Source organism: Lissotriton vulgaris, chromosome 9 (assembly GCF_964263255.1).
Source record: "Lissotriton vulgaris chromosome 9, aLisVul1.2, whole genome shotgun sequence".
Taxonomy (NCBI): domain Eukaryota; kingdom Metazoa; phylum Chordata; class Amphibia; order Caudata; family Salamandridae; genus Lissotriton; species Lissotriton vulgaris.
This window is the reverse complement of record NC_141697.1, coordinates 434,593,626-434,606,233: the sequence shown is the minus strand read 5'-3', so window position 1 is coordinate 434,606,233 and position 12,608 is coordinate 434,593,626. Positions and strand designations below refer to the sequence as shown.

The following is a 12,608-nucleotide window of genomic DNA, read 5'->3' as shown; positions in this document are numbered from 1 at the left end:
ACATTACGGAGGTGTGGATAGACAGGAATGACTAGCTACTCGGTCTTCTTTTTACGTTTTTTTTTTTACAGTAGGGTTATTGTATGGATCGTAAACTGTAATCTCTTTTTCACGAGCGTGATAGATGTATTTTTAAATCAACATAGAGGTTTGAATCCACGGGCTGGCATATATTTACTAGGCAGCTGTGTGAAGATATTGTTTGAGCTGTTTCCAACACCCCAAACTCGCCTTAAACAACACAACTTAGTAGCGTGTAGTGTCGGGGAAATGTTTTTGAAGATGATATTGCAAGACTAAACTAATCTACAGCAAATTTTGCATGAGGAGTAGTGAAACAGAAAATGCCTGGGTTTAAATCAAGTTGCACTCTTAAATAAATAAACATTGATAAGTTGATTGAATAAAGAACGTAATACATTCCACAGTGTTATCGTTAGAAGAAGATTATGTACCGTCTTAAAATCTGTGTCACGCTGCTCCCACGTTCTTCCATCATCTCACAGCTTTCCCTCTTCTTCGATTCTCTGTTCTTTTCTGTCAGTTCTACTGCCCCGTGCGTGAGGTGCATCATCAGAGCTGTGTGAGTTTCAAGGGAGGCTCAGAAATACAGGCACTTTCAGGAGGCGTCAGCCCTGTGCGTGAGGTGCATCATCAGAGCTGTGTGAATAATAACTGCGTCAGCCCCGTGCATGAGGTGCATCATCAGAGCTGTGTGAATAGTACCAGCTGTGAGCCTGTGCGTGAGGTGCATCATCAGAGCTGTGTGAATAATAACAGCTGTGAGCCGGTGCATCATCAGAGCTGTGTGAATAATAACTGCGTCAGCCCTGTGCGTGAGGTGCATCATCAGAGCTGTGTGAATAATAACCGCTGTGAGCCAATGCCTGAGGTGCATCATCAGAGCTGTGTGAATAATAACTGCGTCAGCTCCGTGCTGAGGTGCATCATCAGAGCTGTGTGAATAATAACAGCTGTGAGCCCGTGGCTGAGGTGCATCATCAGAGCTGTGTGAATAATAACTGCGTTAGCCCCGTGCGTGAGGTGCATCATCAGAGCTGTGTGAATAATAACAGCTGTGATTCAGAAAAGGGGGTGGTGATGAACAGAGTGTCTGAATTAAGTAGACCACTCTTACCCAGTCCAAAGATCAGGGCTTGATCCATCACCGTTATTTATCTCACTGCACCATCCCAGCTCAGAACCTGGCTATATGCAAATCAGTCTGTCACTGGCCCAGTGCATCATGGGAACAGGGCAGACTAAACTACCAAGCCAATTCTTTACCAGAAAGGAGACAAGCTACCGGGGACCGGTTTCTGGCATTTCAGCCGTCTTCGGCCCGGCTTGCTTGAATCCTGATGGTGCAGTGAGAAAGGGACTCATGTCTGAGTATACCCTGCCACACCTATAGTGGCCAAAAACGATTCAGAAAAGGGGGTGGTGATGAACAGAGTGTCTGAATTAAGCAGACCACTCTTACCCAGTCCAAAGATCAGGGCTTGATCCATCACCGTTATTTATCTCACTGCACCATCCCAGCTCAGAACCTGGCTATATGCAAATCAGTCTGTCCCTGGCCCAGTGCATCATGGGAACAGGGCAGACTAAACTACCAAGCCAATTCTTTACCAGAAAGGAGACAAGCTACCGGGGACCGGTTTCTGGCATTTCAGCCGTCTTCGGCCCGGCTTGCTTGAATCCTGATGGTGCAGTGAGAAAGGGACTCATGTCTGAGTATACCCTGCCACACCTATAGTGGCCAAAAACGATTCAGAAAAGGGGGTGGTGATGAACAGAGTGTCTGAATTAAGCAGACCACTCTTACCCAGTCCAAAGATCAGGGCTTGATCCATCACCGTTGTTTATCTCACTGCACCATCCCAGCTCAGAACCTGGCTATATGCAAATCAGTCTGTCCCTGGCCCAGTGCATCATGGGAACAGGGCAGACTAAACTACCAAGCCAATTCTTTACCAGAAAGGAGACAAGCTACCGGGGACCGGTTTCTGGCATTTCAGCCGTCTTCGGCCCGGCTTGCTTGAATCCTGATGGTGCAGTGAGAAAGGGACTCATGTCTGAGTATACCCTGCCACACCTATAGTGGCCAAAAACGATTCAGAAAAGGGGGTGGTGATGAACAGAGTGTCTGAATTAAGCAGACCACTCTTACCCAGTCCAAAGATCAGGGCTTGATCCATCACCGTTATTTATCTCACTGCCCCATCCCACCTCAGAACCTGGCTATATGCAAATCAGTCTGTCCCTGGCCCAGTGCATCATGGGAACAGGGCAGACTAAACTACCAAGCCAATTCTTCACCAGAAAGGAGACAAGCTACCGGGGAATTTGCATACAGCCAGGTTCTGAAACTGGGATGGTGCAGTGAGCTAAAAAACGGTGTTGGATCTAGCCCTGATCTCTTGACTGGGTGAGAGTTTTCTGCTTAATTCAGAGACTCTGTCCCTCACCACCCCTTGTTGTAAATATTTTTGTCCACCCTAAGCGTGGAAGGGTATACTCAGATGTGAGTCCCTTGCTCATTGCACCATCAGGATTCAAGCAAACCGGGCCGAAGACGGCTGTAATGCCAGAAACCGGTCCCCGGGAGCTTGTTTCCTTCCCAGTGTAAGAATTGGCTTTTGTAGTTTGGTTTGCCCTGTTCCCATCATGCACTGGGACAGGAACAGACTAATTTGCATACAGCCAGGTTCTGAAACTGGGATGGTGCAGTGAGCTAAAAAACGGTGTTGGATCTAGCCCTGATCTCTTGACTGGGTGAGAGTTTTCTGCTTAATTCAGAGACTCTGTCCCTCACCACCCCTTGTTGTAAATATTTTTGTCCACCCTAAGCGTGGAAGGGTATACTCAGATGTGTGTCCCTTGCTCATTGCACCATCAGGATTCAAGCAAACCGGGCCGAAGACGGCTGTAATGCCAGAAACCGGTCCCCGGGAGCTTGTTTCCTTCCCAGTGTAAGAATTGGCTTTTGTAGTTTGGTTTGCCCTGTTCCCATCATGCACTGGGACAGGAACAGACTAATTTGCATACAGCCAGGTTCTGAAACTGGGATGGTGCAGTGAGCTAAAAAACGGTGTTGGATCTAGCCCTGATCTCTTGACTCGGTGAGAGTTTTCTGCTTAATTCAGAGACTCTGTCCCTCACCACCCCTTGTTGTAAATATTTTTGTCCACCCTAAGCGTGGAAGGGTATACTCAGATGTGAGTCCCTTGCTCATTGCACCATCAGGATTCAAGCAAACCGGGCCGAAGACGGCTGTAATGCCAGAAACCGGTCCCCGGGAGCTTGTTTCCTTCCCAGTGTAAGAATTGGCTTTTGTAGTTTGGTTTGCCCTGTTCCCATCATGCACTGGGACAGGAACAGACTAATTTGCATACAGCCAGGTTCTGAAACTGGGATGGTGCAGTGAGCTAAAAAACGGTGTTGGATCTAGCCCTGATCTCTTGACTGGGTGAGAGTTTTCTGCTTAATTCAGAGACTCTGTCCCTCACCACCCCTTGTTGTAAATAATAACAGCTGTGAGCCCGTGCCTGAGGTGCATCATCAGAGTTGTGTGAATAACTGCGTCAGCCCCGTGCGTGAGGTGCATCATCAGAGCGGTGTGAATAATAACAGCTGTGAGCAAGAGCATACTCCTGCACACACTCTCACTGCTCACCAATTCAAAGCTTGCTAAAAGTTTTATGCAACGCATTGTCCTACACAATGCCAATAACTCAAACTTTAATTCTGCGAGACCTATTGCATTGTAAATGCTTGTTATCTAAGTTTTTGTGTCGGAGGGAGGTTTAACTAAACACCACGCAGATGAGGGTTACATTTGAAGACGACATGCCCAGAATATAGCAAAGCAAAATAATGCAATAGAAAAAGTATTACAGCAATTATAGACACTGCCTAGGAGGGAAGTAGGACAACAGACTTACGTAAACTAACCTTACACATGAATTTATTAAACATTTCCTGCATATTTGTAGCTCCCGGAGGACGAGACGTATCACATTAAGCTGAACATGGTGGCCAGATCTCCCTACAGTTTTGCAAAAATAGCTAGAGCAAGAGTCCTAGAACCAGCATGCATTGCTGAGTCCAAAGGCTTTCAGTGTTCAAAAGTAAATATTGTTAAATCAAAGTAAAAAAATCGAATTTACACTTGTGGCTGAAGTTGACACAAAATATATATTTTTCCCTCCACTCTGTAATTACAATAGCCATACGTAGAACCCCATGCACCCATCATTTTAAATGGCTCCTGCCACTGTCCTTCGTAAATTGTGGCTTTTCATTGATCAATAGGTTTAGTAGTCCCGCCTTAGTAGTGTCTTTTCTCTTGTAACCTCCTGTTTCATATGTTGCTACTTGGTAGGCTTCAGTTACAGTCTCTGAGCACTATTTTCTTAGATGCCATTCTCCTGCCTGCTGTTGCAGGCAGAACACGCTCTCCCTGCAACGCTTTTTAATTTTTTTATTTAACCAGCGCAGCACGCCTTGGCACTACTAATGGCGGCCGCACTTTACTTTTTTGTTTTTTATTAATTGCGATCACCAGAGTCTTTTTTTCCCCTGTTTAATTACTTTTCATACAATGGTGGCTCCTGCGCTTTAGCGTTAAACAGCTTAAGCTAAAGCACGGGTGTCGCAATTTCTTCAAAAGTTTAGAAATGGAAAAAGAAATTGCATTTGTTTCCATTTCTCTTTTTTTTTAAGCAATCGCGGCACCTACGCTGTAGCTTAAGATGTTCAAAGCCTAAGCAGGGGTGAAATCTAAAGCATGCAGCCGCCATTTTTTTCTATTTGTTTACTATTGTTACAATTGCAACACCAGCGCTTTAGGTTTAAACATCTTAAGCTAAAGCGCTGGTGCTGCGATTGCTTCAAAAGTAAAGCAATAGAATCTTTTTTTTTGGTGCTATTTCTTTACTTTTGAAGCAATCGCAGCACCAGCGCTATAGCTTAAGATTATTAAAGTGCAACTTCTGCGATCCATTTGCGCACAAGAAGCAAAGCTGGCAGTAAAAGAGGCACAGTTATTGCCAGCCTTGCTTCTCGTAAGCAATGACTATAAGTACAAATCTTATGTTTAAGCACCGCTTGCAGGTTTTTAAAACACATAAATAAAGGGCATTGTAATTTACAATGCCAATAGCTCATACAAATGCGAGACTTATTACATTGCAAATGCTTGTTAACATTTACTCGCGTCTACTAATTAATTATATTTCGTTCAGTTTTCTTTCCTTGAGCACTACATTTAAATTGGCTTTTTCCTGATCCTCTTCTCCCACCACTCTTGAATTAGACTTGTGACTTATGTGAAGATACCCTGATTTGATGTTTTAGCCATCTTTTGTGTCTCTGAGCCCTACTCGTGCAAATTTGTTCTAGATGTTGGAGGCAAATTGTTCTCTTTTAAGTCATGAAAGAATCTTGGTTGAGTATTGAAAAATAATCAGTTTTCTCAGTGTTTTCCTTATAAATATTTAATTTCTATATTTTGAACAGGTGTTCAAGAAAAGTTGGGAGTAATGAACAAAGGAGTTGTTTATTGTCTTTGGGATTATGAGGCCCAGAACAGTGATGAGCTATCCTGTCATGAAGGTGATGCCATAACCATTTTAAGGCGCAAAGATGACAATGAGACTGAATGGTGGTGGGCCCGTCTCAGTGAAAAAGAAGGCTATGTACCCAAAAACCTTTTGGGGGTAAGTTTCTTTTACATTTTATTAGGAAATGAATTTAGTTTATGAATAAGGTTAGTATGCTCTACTTATTAGAGAACTGACAATAGATTTGGGATACAAAGTTTCTATTATTTGGTATATGTAGGATCTTGAGTTGAGCTCCTATTCAGTGATCATATCCCAATAAAAATATTTGCAACTGTAGTAGCAGTTTTACTGATAGACTTTTAGCTGCAGCTCCTCACCTTTTAAATATTCCCCAAGTGTCAGACTGGATCTGCAAACCTTACCGCAGTACCTTTGTGCTCTGGCAGGTGGTGCTGTACAGCTCTTCACTGATGCTGTTCCTCTCTGAAAATGGCGTGCGCCACTCCTGAGTGCTAACATCAGTTCCTTTCTTTTCGCGCCACCAAAAATGCAGATATGGAGCTACCTCTCGTCTCTTTGAGACCCTTACCTGGCTCAAAAAATTGTTTTATAGTGTGCAAGGGACATGCCACCTCCCATACAATTGGATTTAAGTCCTGTAAGCACTGTTGCAAACACATTTCTGTGACTGATCCTCACAAAACTTGCTATGATGCCTGGGTTTAGGCCACAACTCTAAGGCCTGCAGGGACTGTGCTTTGATCAACTCGAAGGCCATACGAGATGCAAGGCGAAACTCTACATGGCCGAGCACGAGAAGTCCCTGTGATGAGACCGGTCTAAGCTGAAAGTTCAGTCCTAGTTCCATTTGAGCTCCGGAAGTCACACAAGAAATCGAAGTGGGATTCTGCCCCTTTCCCACTAATCACACTCCCCTGAGAAGCTGCAGGCGGCACCGTACTTCTCACTCTACTTCGGATCCAATCTGGCAACTTGTTTGAGCACAACTAGAGTTTCTTGGGGCCTTCTGCCACTCCTAAGCAGAGCGAAGTGTTCTATTAGGTGATGCCAACTCTTCGAATCCTTATTGACTGCCTCTACTGCACCTGTGGGCTACCAGGAGCCAAGAGGGTCTCTACCTGGGTTACCACCAACTGGTTCACCCTCCACGTCCGCTGGACCGTCTGAACCAATAACAGGGCAGTCAGTTTCTGGTCTGTCGATGCTGGAAGACCTTGCCCGAATAGTCATCTTGGGCTTCAAGTTGGTGTCAGTCGACCTTGATTAAAATCACCACCAGCTACTGCTGAGGCTCCTGTTCCTCCACAATAGCAGCACACCCTTCATTCCCTGTTCGGCCCAGATTTGGAGAACGATTCAAGCGATGAGTTTAGCCATACTTATCAGGAGGAGTATTGGTATGATGACCTGCAGGAGACTAGTGGCCTTGATACCTCCTCTGGAGCCGGTCTCCTTTCAACCACTGGCCCTGCTAGTTAGCAGAGTGCTTTCTTTCCCTTGGTGAGCATAGGGCAACCAGAGTCCTTGACCCCCAACTCTCCACCATGGAGGTGAAGACAAGTTTATTTACAGAGGTTCTTCAGCTGGTGCAGACATTTAACTGAGCCCCTCTTACCATTTAATGAGGCCCTTGGGGGTCTATGGGTCCTGCGGCAATGCTGGAATAGGGCCCTACGACTAACTAAAGCGGGCCCTGCGTATGCGCCTGAGATTCCAGTGTGGCTCTGTGAGGAGTTGCCCCATGGGGGGGATTGACGGGGACTGGAAGGAACTGGGGATCTCCTCCATTGGGGATCTATATGAGTATGGTACCCTCTTACCATTTCAAGACCTCATGGAAAGACATGAACTGCCTGCTCAGGATTTTCTTTTGCATGCGGCATTGACGGCTGACTATGAAGGGACCCTCCGGCTCCAGATAGCTCGGAGAACTGACAATGATAGATTATGGGACACGACAAGAGCATGGGTGGCGATGGTGGATCTTCTTAAAAACCCGATGATGACTGATCTCCCCAGGTGTGGGGGACTCTTTTCGCTGCATGGGAACACGACCACAGGTGGCAGGGTGGGAGAGTAGATGGGGGGACGACTGCAGTGGGTGCACCCTCCTAGAAGGGACATTGATTACTGCCTTAGGGAATCCAACAAAAGTGATAGGAATGAATTTTGTGCAACCAGTGCGCCATTAAGGAGAGCGACATGTCTGAGGGGAGGGGGGAGGTGGGGTTAAGGGGGGAGGAACCTGGGGAGGGAGGGGGGGGGGGGTTGTGCTCTTAGTTGTTTGATAAGGCGGATTGGTGCGGACAGTAAACGCGTCTCGCTGGGGCAGAATGGGCCGTGCCCGTGGGACTGTGACACAAGTTGGATGAGATGTGACTCCTGCACCTGATGTGCAATCCTCCTCGCGTAGAAGGGGATGAAGACGTGGAAGATCTAGCAGGAGGCGGGACTAGGTTTTGTTGTAGTTCCACGGGGCGGCATGATCATGCAATTATATATATATTGCCCACAGGCACATGACAATGATATACTTGTATCAAATGTGAAAACTGAATAAAATCTGTTTTTAAAAAAAATGAGGCCCTTATGGATCTTTTGTTGGGCTCTTAACTGGCACAGGTCGTTATGATTGCATTTCTCCATCACTCAGAGCCCTATACTGGTTTCCAGTTGAATCTTGGATCCAACTGAAGGTGGCATGCATAACGCACAAAGATCTACATAAACCATGTACCAGGTGGCGGAATCTGAGAATTGAAGTCTATCAGAACAAGTTACTTATCTTTGGGTAATGCTGTTTCTGGCAGGGGCTCCATCTAGCTGCAGATTCCCCACAATCCTCCCAGTTCTTTGATTGAACTCTATTCATCAAGAAGATCCCAAATCAAGTAATCTTCACACTGGTCATACCAGTTTGCTTGTTGGGCTCTGCATCATTACCTCACCTGGGTTATTAGGCTTGTTATTATTTATGCAGTCCAGGGGCGTGGCCAAGATGGCGGAGTGAGCAGATGTGCTCCGAGTTTCCTCCACTCTGACCCTGGCGATACAGCCAGCTACCTCGGCTCTCAAACCCAAATGAATGGTTAGCCGGGTTCTGGGGCGCTGAGAGGTCCTCCGGACCCGAGGGAGGTGGGGGGGGGGCAGGGGGGATATGAAGGAGCCGTTTCGTATTATTGGCACACTGCCTTTGCAGGATAAGGCCTGCTTGGTCAGGTGCCACTAGACCCTGCATAAAGGGATTGAGACGGGCCGGGCCGCCAGGACACCTTTGAACAGTTTTGCATCTACATTCAGTAGAGAGATGGGTCGATAGTTCATACAGTGCCGTCCATCTATCTCAGGCTTAGGAATGACGACGATGGTCGCCTTGTCCATTGAGGGCGGGAGTATGGCTGTGTCCGATATTGAATTGACGAGGCTCATGAGGACTGGGGCTAGTTCAGGGCAGAAGGTTTTATAAAAGCCTAATGGTAAGCCGTCAGGACCTGGTGACTTAAGAAGTTTTTGTCTGGATATAACAACTATGACCTCCTCAATGCATATCGGGCAGTCAAGCAATGCCGCCTGTGCTTCGGTCAATTGAGTAGTATTCGCATTTCGGAGGTAATGATTCCGGTTCTCGGGGGGGGGGGGAGAACTGCTCTGACTATAAGTCTCTGTAGAACTCTCTGATCCTGGATGGTATCAGGTCATCCCCTTCGACGAGTGCCCCCTTCGACAGTCTGTGTATCTGGTCTGCCTCCTCCAGGCCCTCTAGCTGCACACATACACCCAAGGGCAGAGGAGAAGACCCCCACCCAAGGCTCCCAGCTGACTTCACGGTCCTCTGGGGTCACTCACTGCGGGTCGGTGTCAGAGCAGGTCGGGGCACTCCCTTGATCACTCCATCAGGTCCGGCTGCCCTCCCCGGGCTTCCTGTTGTCTTTTCCGGCTCGCAACGCGCAACTCAGCACTGCACCTCTGTACCAGCAGCTCTCCTCACGGCCACGACTCGCCGCGGGCTGCTCAAATGCGACGTCTCCCACCAGGGTCTGCGAGCCCAGGACGCAAAGGCAGTGTGCCGATAAATCGAAACAGCTCCTCCATATCTTAGACAAATCCAACTATGTCAAGAGTAAAACAATGCTACTATCGGTCGATGCCGAGAAAGCATTCAACCGTGTGCATTGGCCCTATCTGGAAGTGACATTGGCCCACTTAGGCATGGGGGGTCGTTTTCGCTCCTGGGTCTTAAGCAACTTTGGGTTCCCGAAAGCCTTGGTGCAATTCAAAGGGCGAAACACTGGGTGCTTACTGAGAAGGGGCACAGAGCAGGGTTGCCCCTTGTCACCCCTCTTATTTGCGCTCTATATGGAGCTGTTTGCGCATAGAGTGAGGGACAATCCTCTAATCAAAGGAGTTCTCGTTGGAGTGGGAGGAACACCTGATCAATTTATATGCAGACAATGTCATGGTGATGTGAGACGACCCCTGTGAGACTCAGCCCCACTTACTGGAGGAAATTAAGTTGTTTGGAGAGGCTACGAGTTTTTGCATGAACCTCCTTAAGTCGCAGGCTCTTAACGTATCAGTCTGGCCACCTACCTTAAACCTGGCTTACCCACTTCAATGGGCAATGGCCTGCATCTCCTATTAGGGAGTGCAGTTAGCCATGACACCGGAGAAAATGAAGACCCTTAATTAACAAGATCTACTGAAGCGAGTGCGGGCTGATCTGGCCCGCAAGCAACCCTACCCATTGTCTTTGCTGTGCCGCTTGCGTTGCTTAAGATGGCGATCCTCCCGAGAATATTTTTCTTCTTTCAGACCCTCCCTTTGACACCCCCGACAGACATGATTGCCGCCTTCCAGGCGTTGTTAAATCATTTTATCTGAGCGGGGAAGCACCCCTGTATGCAGAAAGAGCTAAGCTGGCTTCCACCTGCTGAAGGGGGGCTGGGAGGGCCGAGCCTACTTCATTAATACCAGGCAGCCCTACTTCCCTACTTGGTTGAGTGGTCCAGGGCAGAGTCTGAAAATCCATGGCTCTTCATGGACCGAGCATTCGCTGGGACCTTTTTGGAGAACGACCTGTTTTTCCCTCGCACACATAGAGTCCCCAGCCTATACATATCCCCAGTCACAAGCTCCTTATTAAGGGTGTGGGACACTCAAACTCTCAGAGGGAACTTAACCACTTTACCTTCCTCCGTGGTGGATTTCACCCCGGGTCTGGGGGTCCGCATTCCAAACCTGGCGGAAGGCCATTTGCCTTCGGTACTCTTCGGGCAGACTTTTCCATTCCTGAAGATGAACGGTTCCGTTATCTCCAGATTAGACATTTGATTTGACACCCAGGTTAGAAAGGGAGCTCAGTGGCCACTAACAAAAGTTGAAAAATGGCTCTTGGAACTATACACTCTCCTTCTATCATCAAGGGCTGAGGATAAATCCCCTGCCCAATTGCGCTGAGACAGAGCTGAGGAGGCAGCTCACCAATAAAGAGTGGCAAGATATCTTTTATGGAATGTGCCACACAGCATACAACTCATCCATCGCAGAAACAGCTGTTAAAATTGCTACTTACTGGTATTTGACCCCTGTTAGGCTTCACAGGGGCAACCCTGCCCGTAGCAATGAGTGTTGGTGACAATGCAGGGCTAAGGGCACCCTTACTCATATCTCACGGGACTGTCCTAAGTTGACTTCATTCTGGGATTCTGTGTTAAACTACATTGATTCCCACTTCCACACTCAAATGCTCAGATTCCAATCATTTACCTTACTATGACTTCCCAATGCCCTTACATAACTGCTCACAACACGCAGGGGGCGACAAATTAGTATAACACTGGTGCGGCCCATCAAACCATTCTGGCACTTTGGGGCATGGCCACTACACTGATGTACCTAGGATGGCTTCAGCGCCTCTGGCACGTTCTCAGAATGGAGAGGCTGACCCTCACGTTTCTCTGCCCGAGATGACTCCTATATAACTTTGTGGCAACCTATCATAACCCTCCTGTCCCAGGAATTCAGGGAACTGGCTAGCCTCCACTGCGACTACTACGTCACCCAGCACCCACCTCTACAAATGACAAAGAGGCCTCCTCTGAGTGACACACGTTTGAGTACTCTCTTCTTGTATTGTCATATTGCCATCAGTTCTCAGGGAGGGAGGGTGAGGGTTTGGGGTGTAAGATAGGGTTTGTTTGACCATGTTGCACTTTATGGTTGCAATCTATCTGATAGATTTCACAATACGGTAAAGTTCGCTGTTTCAGAGTGCATGCAAAACTATAACAATATAACACATTTAAACCAAAACAAATGTAGTCCGACCACCCAGAAAGTGCTTTAGGCTTAAAGGGGATATGCAAAGTGCTATATAAATACAATACAATACAATACAATGCATATTACTTCAGGGAGAGCCATTAGATTCTGGAAGGTCGACTTAGTACCAGTAACTAGAAATTGCTTCAGAACTTTCTGGATTCAGAGTGATGCCTGGGAGATAGTGTTCAATTAAGGAATCATCAGGCGCCACTGCATTTATGAGAAAGAACATTACAGACGGTAAGTAACTTGTTCATTTACTACTGTTTTTGTAGTTCACACAAAACACTGGATTAAACTGTATCTCTAACTGGAGCATAATGTGCAAATGAATATGTTAAGAAGATTTATGAGGCTGTTTTTTTTAACATGGTTTTTTTCACTTATTATGATGGAATGCAGTTGTGATAAATAGCATTCCTAGAAACACATTGTTACACACATACTTGGATTGCCAGTGAATAAATGGAATAATTTTCTCCAATTGTGTGGTTTGCTCAACCTGTGGGATTAATCGGAGTCATAGTCTTTATTATTTTTTCAAAGATCATGTTCTATGGTTAGCACTTTTACAAAATGCAGTTTTATTTCAATTTGAGCTTAAGTCAGTGCCTCACAACTAGTGTATATTAATGGTCCTTTATGTGGGTGAGAGGGAGTTTTGTTATCAGTCCTGGAGACTTTAAATATTAT

General features: G+C 46.6%; 1 protein-coding gene across 4 annotated transcripts in view; it reads left to right on the top strand.

The window, feature by feature from the left end:
* The window catches only part of PPP1R13B (protein phosphatase 1 regulatory subunit 13B), a 427,185-nt gene that overhangs the window by 392,996 nt on the left and 21,581 nt on the right, over nt 1–12,608 (top strand). For all 4 annotated transcript variants that reach the window (XM_086937879.1, XM_086937878.1, XM_086937880.1 and 1 more), the window contains one exon: nt 5,524–5,723. In XM_086937879.1, coding sequence (XP_086794005.1) covers nt 5,524–5,723 — 200 coding nt within the window. The remainder of the gene's footprint in view (nt 1–5,523; nt 5,724–12,608) is intronic.